Here is a 15,496-nt window from a genome sequence, read left to right as displayed (position 1 = left end):
TTTGTTAGCTATCGTATCCAGCGCCTACATTCTATATTTCAGTACTAATCTGAGTTTTGGGTACTCTGCTTTCAAACCAGTTTCCTGCTAATATTCCTGGGAAGCACTGAATAATTGCTCAAATTCTTTAGTTTCTGTCCCCTAACTGGGAGACCTCTTACATAAATGGGGGACTTGAGAGCCTGGTCCAGTCACAGCTATTTCAGACATTGTAGCAACATACAGAGCAGATGGAGGAGATTCTCTCTCTTCTCTCTCTCACTCACTCACTCACTTTCACTCTTTTTTTTTTTTTTTTTTTGGACTGGCAGAATTAGTGAGAGAGAGAAACAGAGAGAAAGGTCTTCCTTTTCCATTGGTTCATCCCCTAAGTGGCCGCTCCTAGCTGAAGCTAGGAGCCAGGTGCTTCCTGTCGCTCCCCGTCTTTGTGGAGGAACGACACATGACCCTGCGCTGTTCTTTCATCTGCTCGGCCCTCCCCGGGTTTGCTGCTGGTTCTTCCCGGGTTGGCTACTGTCCCTTCCACCTCCGTGGAAGGGCGGTTCCCCCTGGCCACTTTCCCCACTTCCGCAGGGGAGCGGCACACCGCCGGCCGGCTCTCTCGGGGGCTGCACAGGTGTTCCTTCAGATAGATGTTCCCCTTAGATGTTCCTGGTGCATGTTGTCTCTCTCCTCCTTTATAGTCCTCTTCCGCCAATCCCAACTCTGCTACCCACACGCCGAGTAAGCTGCTCTCCTCCAATCAGGAGTAGGTCCTGCAGCCTGTCAAGTTGGTGAGAGGCAGCTGGGTAGAAGCTGTTTTCTCCTCTCCCAGCGCCATATTGTGGGAGAGCAGATGTATAGAATAAGAGTTACAGAGAAAGATGAAGAGACAAAGATCTTCTATCAGCTGGCTTACTCCTGAGATAGCTTCAATGGCCAGGGTGTGGCCAGGTTGAAACCAGGAGTTTCTTCTTTGTCTCCATGTGGGTAGCCGGAGCCCAAATACTTGGGCCATCTTTCACTGCTTTTCTTAGGCCATTAAAGAGCTGGATTAGAAGTGGAATAGCTGGGACTTGAACCGGCACCTGTATAGGTTGTGGGTGTAACAATTGGCAGCTTTGCTCACTACACCACAACACCAGCCTCTTCTCTGCCTTTCATATAAATAAATCTTTAACAAAGAAATGAAAAATCCTTTAAGGTAGTAAAAGTCATCATGACTGAGCATTGAGGACTCTATTGAAATGATCCACTTTTTTACTTTTTTTTTTTTATTTGACAGGTAGTGATAGACAGTGAGAGAGAGAGACAGAGAGAAAGGGCTTCCTTCTGTTGGTTCACTCCCCAAATAGCCGCCACGGCCGGCACTGCGCTGATCCGAAGCCAGGAGCCAAGTGCTTCCTCCTGGTCTCCCATGCGGGTGCAGGGGCCCAAGCACTTGGCCATCCTCCACTGCCCTCCTGGGCCACAGCAGAGAGCTGGACTGGAAGAGGAGCAACCAAGACTAGAACCCGGTGTCCATATGGGATGCTGGCACCACAGGCGGAGGATTAACCAAGTGAACCATTGTGCTGGCCCCTGAAGTGATCTACTTTTTAAAATGCTTACTTATATATTTGAAAGGCAGTGCTATAGAGTAAGAAAGGGAGAGATTGATCATGCTTCTTGTTTGTTCACTCCCCAAAGGCCTGTAATGACTGTGGCTAGGCCAAGCTGATGTCAAGAGACAGGAGCTTCTTCTAGGTCTCTCATGGATGCAGGGTCCCAAGCATTTGAATAATAACCTTTTGCTGTTTTTCCAGATACATTAGCAGGGAGCTGGATCAGTTTGGAGCATTCATATCTTATGATACTGGCCTTACAGTTCAAGGATATAAAACCCATCTGACACAAAGTCCCATTTGTGGGTGGGCCTAGTATTGCAGCTTCCAGCTCTCCAAGGTTTGGGCTAGATGGGTTCTGAGGAATTGTGTTAAAATAGATATTAAGCCATAACTCTTGGATTAAACTTTTGTTATTAGAGTTTCATGTTTACCAGTGATAATGTCTGTGGCAACTTTGGGTCTCTGGATTGCAACCAATGAAGGCATCCAGACCAACATTAATGAGATCAACAGTCAGCAGCATTGCGTCAAGCTGAACTTAAATGTTTTTTCTTGTTTGTAGAGGGGTGACCTGCAGTATCCTGACATCTGGACATAGACAGTAGACATTGGAGTCATCCCCTCTGCCAAATGGAGTATGCCAAGTTTGGATCCATCCTGTATTAAAGAAACCTCAGTTGCCAGGCTCAGGTTTTTACTGTTCTGTATCAATGGCTAACATCCTAGTAGACAATGGTTTGGAGAATCACATGTTCAAGTTGTGTAGACGACTATAGTCCCAGTATAGCATAGTTAATAGCTATTAAATTTAATTTTTCTGGAACGTGGTAGTGTTCCAAGAGAGGTAATTTCTTGCATCACAGCCCTTGAGAACTAATGGACATCACAGATGATCCACAGAATATAGAAGGCATGTGACCCCATAGAGTAAGGACACTGCTTATAATATTTATTTTGACTGATTTCAGCACCTTTTATTGCAGGGGACCTATGTAAACTAGACTGCTTTGTAGCATCAGTGACGATTTTTTAAATGAAGCATGTATTGCACTAAAACCCAAGAAGGACTAAAAATATTAGCCTTGTATGTTCTTCACAAGTATGTCAAATAGTCTCATTCAGGGAGGATATCATCATTGTGATGTATGCTTTTATTCCTGATAAATGGTGAGTGCAGTTAAATTCTTTGCAAAAATTGTGTTTGATGGCAAAGTCAATGAAGTGTCCATATATCCCCTAGAAAAAAGTGTTCTTCCCAGGTGAAGGCAAATTGAGACTGAGGGAATACTGGAAAAGATTTGAAAAAAAAAGCACATTTGCCACACTTTTTTCTTAAGATTTTATTTATTTGAGAGGTAGAGTCACAGAGAGGGAGACACAGAGAAAGGTCTTCCTTCCACTGACTTACTACCCAGATGACCACGCAGCCAGCTAGAGCTGAACTGATCTGAAGCCAGGAGCCAGCATCTTCTTCTGAGACTTCTGCCTGGTTACAGGGGCTCTAGCACTTGGGCCATCTTCTACTGCTTTTCCAGGCCATAACAGAGAGCTGGATCATAAGAGGAACAGCTGTGACTTGAACCAGGGCACATATGGGATTCCAGCACTGCAGGTGGAGGCTTGGCCCACTACGCCACAGTACCAGCCCCTGCCATGCTTCTAAGAGTTAAGACACATCATTTATCTATTGAGAGGCATCAGATATGTTAATATTAGATATAAGTTATGGTGGACATAATGGGTGGCATATAGCATTAAAATTTTAGTAATTAGGGCCGACGCCGCGGCTCACTAGGCTAATCCTCCGCCTAGCGGCGCCGGCACACCAGGTTCTAGTCCCAGTCGGGGCGCCGGATTGTCCCGGTTGCCCCTCTTCCAGGCCAGCTCTCTGCTGTGGCCAGGGAGTGTAGTGGAGGATGGCCCAGGTGCTTGGGCCCTGCACCCCATGGGAGACCAGGAAAAGCACCTGGCTCCTGGCTCCTGGCTCCTGCCATCGGATCAGTGCGGTGCGCCGGCCGCAGCGCACCGGCTGTGGCGGCCATTGGAGGGTGAACCAGCGGCAAAAGGAAGACCTTTCTCTCTGTCTCTCTCTCTCACTGTCCACTCTGCCTGTCAAAAAAAAAAAATTTTTTTTTAGTAATTATCATGAGGTGCTATTTATTTTTTCCAAATTTAACAGGTAAAATTGGAATGTGAAATGGGGCATAGTTGGAATAATCACAGTTTTCATTTTAATACATGTAACAAATTTTAATACATGGGGATATTGAGTTTCCTGTTATTGAGCCATCTTAATTATTTTAGTTTGGGATTCTTATTTTCTCTAGCCAAGTTGTAACTTAAAAACTTTATTTTATTACTCATCGTGTTAGACCATCTCTGGCACTTTTGGGATTTTTTGGGTACATCTGACTATTGGAAATTTAGCAATACCATAGTTAAAGTGAGATATACCAAGTAAATTATTTATTTTTCTTCTGTTTCATCTTTTGGAAATTTTCTAAAATTTTTATTGAGTACCCTATTTAAATTTAGTGGGATCCCTGGGAAAGGCTCTTATTTGAACTACACTACTGATTGCAGCTATGAAGCTTTGTGAATAAGTGCATGTAGAACCTGGGAAAGTTGATGTATATTTTATGTGGTAGAGACATAAAAATCAGTGTCTTTTTTTAATCTTAATTATATCATTTAAAAATAATTTTAGACTTCCAGTTGGATCAAATTGTGTACTTTTCTGAAATATATACATGTATACAACTATACAACTTAAACATTTTACATCTTCCTTCTTTAGACTTTTTAAAAAGGTTTATTGGGACTGGTGCTGTGGTGTGGCAGGTAAAGCCTCCACCAGCAGTGCTGGCATCACATATGGGCGCCAGTTCGTGTCCCTGCTGCTCCATTTCCAATCCAGCTCTCTGCTAATGTGCCTGGGAAAGCAGTAGAAGGTGGCACAAGTCTTTGGGCTCCTGCACCTAAATGGGATACCGAAAAGAAGCTCCTGGATCCTTGCTTCAAATTGGCCCAGGTCTGCCTTTGCTGTTATCTGGGGAGCAAACCAGTGGATGGATGATCTCTTTCTCTCTCTGTTTTGTTAATTCTGCCTTTCAAATAAATAAATAAATACTTCTAAAGATTTATTTATTTACTTGAAAGGCATAGTTATATAGACAGAGATTTTCCATCCATTGGTTCTTTTATTTCTTCAAGATTTATATATTTATTTTAAAGTCAGAATTAAACACAGAGAGAAGGAGAGGCAGAGAGAGAGAGAGAGAGATCTTCCATCCACTGGTTCACTCCCCAGATGACCACAACAGCCAGAGCTGAGCCTATCCAAAACCAGGAGCCAGGAGCTTCCTTCTTCCCACATGGGTGCAGGGGCCCAAGGACTTGGGCCATCTTGTACTGCTTTCCCAGGCCATAGCAGAGAGCTGGATTGGAAGTGAAACAGCCGGGACTCAAACTGGTGCCCACATGGGATGCCAGCACTGCAGGTGGTGGCTTTATCTGCTACACCATAGTGCCGGCCCCCATCCATTGGTTCTGTCCCCAAAATGACTGCTATGGCTAGGGGTCATCCAGGCTGAAACTAGGAACTTCATCTGGGTCTCCAATGTGGGTGGCAAAGCCCCACACACTTGGGCCATTTTTTGCTGCTTTTGCTGCTTTCCCAGGTTCAATAGCAGGGAGCTGTATCAAAAGTGGAGTGACTGGGACACAAACTGGCACACATAGGAGACACCAGCATTGCAGGCAGCAGTTTAACACACAGTGTTACAATACCAACCCCATCTAGATTTTTGTAGTATCTCTATTTTATTTAATCTTTTGCCTTTTTTCTCTTTTTCTGGTTTAAGTATTTAGGTACTAAAGTCACAGTTTGCATTTTTGTTAAGAATTTGTTCTTTTGAAAGGCAGAGTTACAGGGAGAGGGAGAAGGAGAGGCAGAGACAGAGAGAGAGAGAAAGAGAGAGAAAAATATCTTCCATCTGCTGGTTCATTTCCCAAATGGCCGCAAATGTTAGGGCTGGGGCCCAGTATGAGGTGAGGAATCAAGAGCTTCATCTGGATCCCCCTCCTAAATTATCTGTATATACATACACAAACCAGAATATAAATAATGGGTAGTTGCATACATGTAAAATCAATATAGCAGCCCATAAGATAGAATATTTGAAACACTAAAACTGATGAGAAGTAGAAAAATGACAACAGAATCTGAGCTCTATTACAGTATATATGTGATAAACACTATTCATGTTTTTTTTAAATAAACAACTATGAGGAACATAACAAAAAATTCATATGTTTTAGTAATACCGATCAGTCCATATGAAGGTACAGAAATATTCCAAATTGAATTCCACATAAAATGTGACTTCTCTTCTGTATGTTTATTTGTGAATATTCAGCAGAAAATGTGTGTAGCATGTTTACTGACCCCATAAGGTTATTTCAGGGAGCAGGCCTTTAGTGCATGCATAAAAGGTGACATTCATGTTGTCTCTAATACATCAAATTATTAAAAAGTAAAAAATGATCAGGCAACACTGGTTGTTGCAATACCACATATTTCCATTAGTGATGAGTGGCTCAAGATTGAGCTCAAATCTTTGTGGGATTCTTAATTAGTCAGTTTGACTCTATGTTCATCTCTCTTATATCACAGGCACTAAATTTTTCATCCTTCATTCAATGCTAATGAAGTATTAGCACTCCTTTCTGACTAAGTGCTTGAAATCATAAATGCCAGTCATTACTTTGGAAGGTATATTTAAGACTCAGGAATTGCAAATGAGTTATGAGAGACCAATCAACAACAATTTTGTGTGGCCTTCCTTCTTTCTCCTCAGGAATCCTGACAGAGTCTTCATCTGCATTCCAAAGTGAGCAGCTCTTGCTGTCACAGGTATGTGGCTACCACTATTGGAAGCAGTGATTTTGAAAAAGGACAAGAGAATCCACTGTTTCATGATACCACTCTAGTTCTTTGATGCCTGAAACTGCATTCTTGTTTAAATTGTATGACGGTGAGAACTAAGCAATAATTTGCTTCTGAGTCTGAGGTAAAGTTACTTCAGCTAGAAGCTCAAGTCTGAGGTCCCTCAATTTGCAGAATAAAGTTACTGAAAGGCAGTTACCAGATCAGAGATGATACAAGAATGTGAACACCACAATTCAAACATTATACATAGACAAAAATGACCAGTAATTGTGGGCCAAGGTTCAGTGGCCATGACACTGCCACTCAAATCCTCAAGAACTTATTCATAATTACATGCCCATTCTCATTTAGACGGGAAAAGAAGTAAAAGCAGGAAGTGAGTGGCACCCTTATATTTGTCGTTCTGCCTAATTTGTGGCAGAAACCACACATTTAGTGCAGATCTCAAAAAAAAAATAAAGTTTTGTAGATATATATAGATAACTGGATGAAATGATGAATACATGAATTTCATGAACTTTTGGATAAGGAATTACCAGATAGTGCAATTTTAAATATTCACAAAGATTTTAGAATATACTCACCCTGTTCTCTAGCCATATTAATCCACTAAATATATTAGAGTAGTTTTCCTCACTGTGAAATATGGTCCATTAATGGCCCACAGATTATTTTAGTAGGTAAGATCAAGCATCATTTTAAAAGGATTAAAAATGAGTTATTCATCAGTGGATGAAAGACCCCTCTCTGTCTCTACCTCTCTCTGTAACTCTTTCAAATAAATAAAACAAAAATCTATAAACAAAAAGAGTTATTCAGTACTATTAGTTGCTTCTGTGAATATTTTAACTTAAAAAGAGTTACTGGAATTTTCTCCAAAGTATTTGTAATAAGGTTATGAAGGTTCTAGAATCACAATTTAGTTGTGAGAATTAAAAATAATAATTAATTTAAAGTTTCTAAAAATGCTTTCCACATTTGAATTTCTCTACTTAGGGTATTTTTTTGTCAAACCTAGAATTGAAGATGAACTGGAGTACTAGGTTAGTATCTCACATAGTTACACAAGTTCGTCTGTTGTATCTCCTAAGTGTCCCAGGAAGCTGATTTTCCAGCAAATATATGGATCATCCTCATTTCTTCGTAATGGAAGTGTCATTGCTTTATGGGAATTGTAGGCTCATCTGCCCATTATGTCAGCAGGGCAGGGCCATTGAAATTCTTGTCTAGTTTCCTTTCAGCATGTGCCATCCCAGCCAGTCCCACCATCTTCACAGAATTCCTGGCCTTGGGGCTATCCTCATATTGCTCAAGATTCATGTTTGTGAATGTTAGTATGGGGTAAAAAGAATTTTGGAGAGCAAGACATGTGCTTGTCTCTTGTTTGCATAAGTGACAGTCATAGAACTCAGGTGTTGAGGTCTGTCATTCAGGGGCACCCTGTCGACCTTGGCTGTTCCAAGAAAGGACACCAGTGGTAGATCCTGAGCTGGAGAAGGGGTACATAAGTTTGGGCTTTCCAGGAATTTGTTTGTCAGAAGATGATGCACTGACAGAAGACCAGTGTCTCTAGGTGTACAGAAGATGGTTTCAAAAGTCCTGTACACAGCATGTCTTATCCAAGATGACCATGAGATGGAGATGTGTTTTCTGGCCATTTGAGCTGAAATGTGTATGGGGTAAATGTAGGTTGCACTTCTGCCATTGTTTACCCATCTATAAGATGGGTGTATTAGCAGTACTGGTGAATGTTCCACATTCCCTGAGAAATCATTGTGAGGTGTGTGCAGGGTGACTTACACTATGTAGCAGTTGCATTTGTGAGGTTTCATTATATATCTTCTCCAAGTGACATCTCTGGTTTCCTGCACTGTGTAGCCTGACCAGCATGGCTTGTTTGAGGTTACAGAGTTTTGTACATGACCTAATTTCCAGAAACATGGAAGGTTGGCTACTGGGTGACAGTCCCAATTACTTTGAAAGTAGGTAGTTTATGATATTTGAAGAAAGGAGCTCCATGAATAGGAATCATTTCTGACAGAAATACCCCTTAATGCTCTCTCTGAGACAATGCCTTAAGGCTTCAGAGCAGAAACAAAGAGTCACTGAAATACAAAAATCCTACTTTTGCATGGTCCAAGCAGTTATTGATCATACTGACGAGAGTAAACAAGATGTAGTTGATACTACCTTACCTCATGTGTATGTTATTAAAGACTAGGTAATAGTGGATGTTCTGGGCCAGCCTTCAAAAGAAAACTGAATGGATGGAGAGAGAAAGGCAAGCACCTAGCAAATGTTACATATTTAAGGGGTCTTGAAGGTTAGTCTGGGGTGGAGGGATAACCTCTCATGTCTGAGAGTCACTATCTACATTGCTTCCATTACCACATGCTTGTTACTTTGTTCCACTATCATGATTTCTAGAGTCTATCTCTATACATGGTATCTAGGGGCATGCTGCTGCCTCCTGTATCATAATAGTTCTTCCTGGTAGCTAAAGGAGGGTTTGCCAGGGTCTCTGCATGTAAAAATGATAAAACAAATTGTATTTCAGGAGATAAGTGGTTTGAGTAGTGTCACATAATTAGTAGATGCCCAGCACTCTATTTTTTGTGGTAGTGTTTCCTATTTTGCCATACTTTTTTTAGATCAATATCAGAAACTGTCACCAGTTTCATATAAGCATTGCTTTAGAAGACTGCCATGAGCATGTCTTTCCTTTTGATCCTAATGCTATGTATGAATTATGTGACTTCAAAAACATCGTAAAATTTTTAATTAATTTTCTCTTGAAAATTTTGAACGAAATACAGTACTCATGAAGCTACTGAAAATGACTGTGAGCCTTTCTCTCATTTTCTGAAATAGTAAAATTACACTAAATTAGACTTCCTTTTGCTATTCAGTTTTCTAAAATATAAACAGAATACAATGACCACATCTAAGCAGAAATGTAAATTATAACCTTGTGATCTCCAGATAATTTATTTATGTGATTATTAGAACCTTTTTTTTGTATCAACAGCTTGCTATAATCCAATTGGTAGGCATAGATCATGTTTATTGCTTTTTTTCTTAGTTTTTTTTTTAAATTTATTTGAAAGGGTTATATATAGAGAGATCTTCTATTTGTTGGTTCACGCCCCAAATGGCTGCAATGGGCAAGGCTGGGACAGGCTGAGGCCATGATCCAGGAGCTTCTTCTGTGTCTCCCATGTAGGTAGCATTTGCCCAAGTACATGGGCCATCTTCCACTGCTTTTCTCAGGCCACTACCAGGGAGCTGGATCAAAAGTGCAGCAGCTAGAACATGGACCAGTGCCCATATGAAGTGTTTGCATTTTAGGCAGCAGCTTAATTTGCTATGTGACAATGCTGGTCCTGTGCTTATGGAAACTTCTACCTGAGATTGTGAAATTGTACTGGTTACATTTTGCAGATAATTGAACTTTGCCCCCATACTCACCAGTATGTATCAACATTTGTTGTAGGACAAATCAGAAAACAAAATGGCTTAATAAATAGCCATTTGATTTGTAATTCTGATTCAGTATGTTGGGATGGGTTCAGATGGGCAGTTCCTATGATCATTCTGGGATTGGAAATGAGGGTTTAGTTATTCGATGCACTGATTGAGGCTGGTGCCTTCGAGATGGAGGTGACTTCACTTAAATATCTGGAGCTTTGTGCTGATTTTTGGCTAGATCATATCTCATCAACAGGCAGGCTCCAGCGTTTTTCATAAGATAACTGTAAAATAGGGCAAATCTGAGAAGGTAAATATTTTCCAAACTATCTGTTTCTATCACATTTACTGATATCTCATGGAATAAAGCAAGTGAAATGGTGAAATCCAGGCAGGATCTGATGATGGAATGTATATTGGGTATCAAGTTATTTGGAATCATTACTGGAAAAGAGTACTACACTAAATATACATTATGTATATTTGTTCCAATGCGATTTTGGCCAAAAATGTTAAGCTTTAAGTTGCATACTTTCTATAGAATTTGAGGTCTGAAAAAAAAAAAAAGAAGTTTTCTAGTGTACACACTTTGTGGAATCCTATGTGGTACTTCTGCATTAATAGAAAAATAGTAAATCCAAAATAACTTTTTTTAGAATAAATTTTAGTAAAAATATAATGTTTATCTCTATAACTTCACTTATTTGAGCAATCACCGTTAAAATTTTAATATTTTACTATTATATTATTTTACAACATGTGTAGACAATGCTTTCTTTAAAGCAATGACAACTTCTGTTTCATCTCTGTCACTTAAAGAGGTGGGTACGCTTTCCAATGTATTTTGATGTCTAAAGATTTAATCCTTCACAGTGAAGCTGATGTTGTCTCAGTTAATGTATTCTATATTCTTTATTCATTCTGTCAATTTTTTTTCACAGTTCAATGTAGAATGAAGCCAGATAAATTTTCTTTTAAGTCCTCCATTCCCTTCTCTTCCAGGTATAATTCTGGGCACTTCCACATATTTCCAAGAGCAAAGAAAATTAATGCATCACCTGTAAGTGGTTTTCTTAATTATTCCTCAGTTGTCGGTTTTTATTTTAGGAGATTTATAATAGTTTATTAGTTAAAATGAAAAAAATGAAACATAAAATTTATTCTCAGGGAATATATACAAGTAAGATGCATGATGAATCAGGTAAGAATCATTACAGTCATCTAACATATGGTAATTCTGTCTGTCCCTTCTGTTGCCATAGCAAAAAGATAGATTTGTTACATGTTTTGAGTTGAAGCTTGGAGTACCATATGCTAAAATTTGGGGGTCATGATGTCTGAAACAGTCTTTATTGTCACAAAGATGATGTTGTGAGCAGCATTTTAGTATTTAGTGTTTGTGCTACCCTAGAAATAAATACTTGTGCAAGGGTAAGAGTAGCCTAGTTCTAAAACACAAGTCAGTTAAGTTTGTTTTTGAATTACCAGAATAATGTAGTCTTTAATAGTTTTCAGGGGCTAACTTGATTCATGGATAGGATCAGTAATGTTTGGGAAAAGAATCTACTGTACATTCTTTTTATATATATAAAAAGATATATTTTGTTTATTTAGAAGACAGAGTTACACAGAGAGGTAGAGACAGAGAGAGGTCTTTCATCTGCTGGTTTACTCCCCAAATGGCTACAACAGCCAGTACTGGGCTGATCCAAAGCCAGGAACCAGAAGTTTCTTCTGGGTCTCCCATGTAGGTTCAGGGGTCCAAGGTTTTGGACCATCCTCCACTACTTTCTGAGGTACATTAGCAGGGGGCTAGATTGGAAGTGCAGCAGCCAGGATTCAAACCAGCAAGTAATGGGATGCCAGCACTCCAGGCCGGGGCTTTAATCTGCTACACCATAGTGCCAGCCTATGTAAATTCTTTTGCTGCTTAAGACTTTTATTTATTTGAAAGGCGGAGTTACAGAGATGGCAAGAGGTGGAGAAAGATAAAGAGATGTCTTCCATCCACTACTTCACTCCCCAAATGGCCACAATGACTGGGACTGGGCCAAGCCAAAGCCAGGAGCCTGGGAATCCATCCAGGTCTCCAACATTGGTGCAAGGGACTCAAATATTCAGGCCATCTTTCACTGCTCTTTCAGGCACATTAGTAGGGAGCTGGATTAAAGTGAGCATCTAGGAATCAAATCATCTGTTCACATGGAATGCCAGCATTGCAAGTGGAGGCTTAACCTGCTGTACCACAATGCTGATACCTACTGCAGGTTCTTAAACAAGTATCTATATATTAATTTCAGCTACTCACAAAAGCAAATTGTACTGCAGATTTTCCCAAGTTCTGTTTTTGGGCAAATAATCCCATCGTTTTCACTTTAATTTGGTGTAATGTTGTTTCAGTTCTTCAAATGTTTATCAGTAGAATAATCATAGACAAAGTCAAAGGCTATTTTCTATTGTCTTACTTGAATCTTCTCCCTTATTTAAAATGTTTATGTGCTTGATAGAGAAGCTGGACTGACAGAGATATTGAGAGCTCCCTTGTATTTACTTTCTAAGTAACCACACCTAGCTGAGGTAGGGCAAGACTGAATCCAGGAGTCAGGGATGGAGTCTAGGTCTCCCTCATTGGTGGCATCACCACTGCTTCCCCAGGTCTGCATTAGCTTGGAAGTGGAAACTGGAACCAGCCCTGGAAATGCAACACAGGCAATCTGAAGTAGAAGTAGAGGATCTTAGCTTGCCTCATAAACACTAAGTTAAATTCCTGCCTTCTTTTAAAACATTTTTTTCTGCCATATTAGAAGTGGCTGTGTATGGTGTTTTGCTATATATTCTTTTCTGTTCATTCCTACCATAGCTTCACTGATGGTTTCTCATGTTTTTCCCTGAATACTTCTACATTCTGCTCAAACAGTCATGGCTCATCCAAGAGTCAGTCTGATTCCCTATTCAACCTGCTGCGCAATTCCCCTTGACACATGTGGCCCTTTGTGATGTGACACTGCTATTTCACTACACCTTGGGCATTTTCCCAAGGTGCATTTGACTTCCTCTTGAATGTGTGGCTGTCCAAATGCTCAACAACTCTACAATAAAAGCACATCCTTATTTCTTTCTCCATAGCCATATACAAGATATAAAACTGTCAGTGTTTGTTTTGTGACAGAGTTGATATGTTGACCAGAAGTGTTCTATCACAGGTGATGATAACATTTGAAGACCTGGCTGTGTACTTTACCTGGGAGGAATGGCAGAACATGAACAAAACTCAGAAAACCCTGTACAGGGATGTGATGCTGGAGATCTACAGCAACCTGCTCTCCTTGGGTGAGTGATACCCATCACAAGCCCAGTGGTAACATTTTCTTGCTATTTGACAAATAAGTCAGCTCTTTATAAAGGTTAGTGATGGGCAGATATAGAATTTGAGCCCATGAATAATCTGAATGTCCACCATCTACAAAAGGATTCAGGTTTGGAACATTTGTTGCATAGCTCCTGGACCAAGCTGTAGTCCTTTCCCTAACCAAAGGTAGTGATTTCCCAAAGTCTTACATTGTTTCCATCAATAGGATACTGCATGACCAAACCTGACTTGATCTTCAAGTTGGAGCAAGGAGCAGAGCCATGGATAGTGGAAGAATGCCTAAGTCAAAGCCTTCCAGGTCAGTCTGTACATATTGGGCAGGGAGGCCAAGGCATGAAGAGTGCAGCAGATATTGACTGGTGCTCTTTCCACTAAATTTCCCAAGTCTTATTCCTGATGATAACTGGATTTGCATCAGACACTAGCATTCTGGAGTATCTAGGGATACCAGTATCTCTCTCTTTTGTTCTTGGTGAATATGTTCTTTGATTTTAAGAAATTCCAATACTTTTCTGATGTTACTAAGGCTTTTTTCCTAGGTTAGATACATTTTCCAAATTCTAACTGCCCTTTTCTACAGTTTTCTACTTTTTTCTTCATGCATTTATTAATTTTTTCAATGCTTATTGATTGGGAAATGTATAGGAACTTGTTTGTTAGTAGTTATTCCAATTGAATTCTCACTCATTGTTTTGCAGGCAGAGAACTTGCTCTTTTATAAGCATCTCAAGACTGAACCAACATATGTGAACTCTTTTTTTCTCTCTCTCTCTCTCTCTTTGCCTTGCAAATAAATAGTAATAGGTTGTTGGAAACAACTGAGGAGTGAGCTTGTAACTGGCAACCCCCTGTTTCATTCTCTCTTTGTGTCTCATTCTGTCTCTCTGAATCTCAAACAAGTAAATAAGTAAACACTTAAAGATGACCAGGAGCAAGCCTCTGTGCTGTGACATCAGAAATCATGAAGCTAAGCATGAATCTGTATAGCAACACAAAAATAAGTCAATCGTAGGTTAATCAAGAAAGTCATGAAATTCTGAATCCTAAGGTCATGCAACCTCATGGGTTCATGTTGAATGGCTCAGATTTGTTTAAGCATGGAGTTGGAAATATGAATGCTCTCATCTTTCAGTATCATTGAAAAAAAACACAAAGATAAGAAAGGCATAGGAAATAGTATTCTGTGAAAATAGGAAACAGCTGATCATAAGCTTCCAGAAACTCAAATCATCAAACAGGGCTGTTTATAGAAAGAATTGAAAGGCGAGAACCAGGACTGTTGATTTCAGAATGAGCAAGAAAATACTTTTCAAAGAAGGTGAATACACCCTGGGTTGCAGAAACAAATCTTTAAACTGGTAGGGAGTGCATACCCAATGTGGTATATTGGGACTTTTCTGTACCTATTGTGGTTCTGAGAAGCTGAAGATGTTTGGTTTCCTTAGAAATATGAGGAAGCTATCATAGAGTGCAGATAAAAGCAGAGCTTTTCATTTGAGAAATCCCACAAACGCTGTTTTCCTGGGAACATTAAATATGAGACAACCATAGATTCAAATCCTGTTCCTTAAATGTGGTCCTGCTTAGAGTACAGACACATTTCATCTTCTCTACCTGCAAATAAATGATACAGTAAAATTTTCCCGTCTTTATGGCTGAAATATCAGAGAAGCAGAAAACACATTTTTTATAAAAATAAACTCAGGAACAGAACAGGGAAGAAATTGGTTGCCAGGCAATGAGTGAGTGATTTTACTAAATATTTCTCCATTCTTTAAAATTGTATAGAGTTTGTTTCATCTTTGTGAAAGGCAGAATCACAATGAGAGGAGAGAGAGAAAGAGATTTTCTATTACCTTACTCCCCAAATGCCTGCAACAGTTAGGCCTGACTAGTCTGAAGCCAAAATCCTGAAATTCTATCTAGGCCTCTGTAGTGTCTCACAGGATCCCAAGGACATGTACCATCATCTGCCTCCAAGTTTACATAAACAGAGAGCTGTACTGGAAACAGAGTAGCCAGGGTTCAAACTGGCACCATTTTGGGATACAGGCATCTCAATCCCTGACTTAGCACATCATAGCACATAACCCAATCTTCCATACTTGAAAAAAATTCAGG

The 15,496-nt window shown here is 39.9% G+C and overlaps 1 protein-coding gene across 1 annotated transcript in view; it reads left to right on the top strand.

The window, feature by feature from the left end:
- LOC100355902 (uncharacterized) overlaps positions 1-15,496 on the top strand; it is a 46,019-nt gene that overhangs the window by 25,417 nt on the left and 5,106 nt on the right. The window contains exons 2-3 of the mRNA XM_070059570.2: positions 11,008-11,065; positions 13,209-13,335. Coding sequence (XP_069915671.2) covers positions 13,212-13,335 — 124 coding nt within the window. The 5' untranslated portion in view covers positions 11,008-11,065; positions 13,209-13,211. The remainder of the gene's footprint in view (positions 1-11,007; positions 11,066-13,208; positions 13,336-15,496) is intronic.

Source organism: Oryctolagus cuniculus, chromosome 16 (assembly GCF_051225735.1).
Source record: "Oryctolagus cuniculus isolate XC-2025 breed Fujian yellow rabbit chromosome 16, ASM5122573v1, whole genome shotgun sequence".
Lineage (NCBI taxonomy): Eukaryota > Metazoa > Chordata > Mammalia > Lagomorpha > Leporidae > Oryctolagus > Oryctolagus cuniculus.
This window is presented reverse-complemented; position numbering and strand designations above follow the sequence as displayed.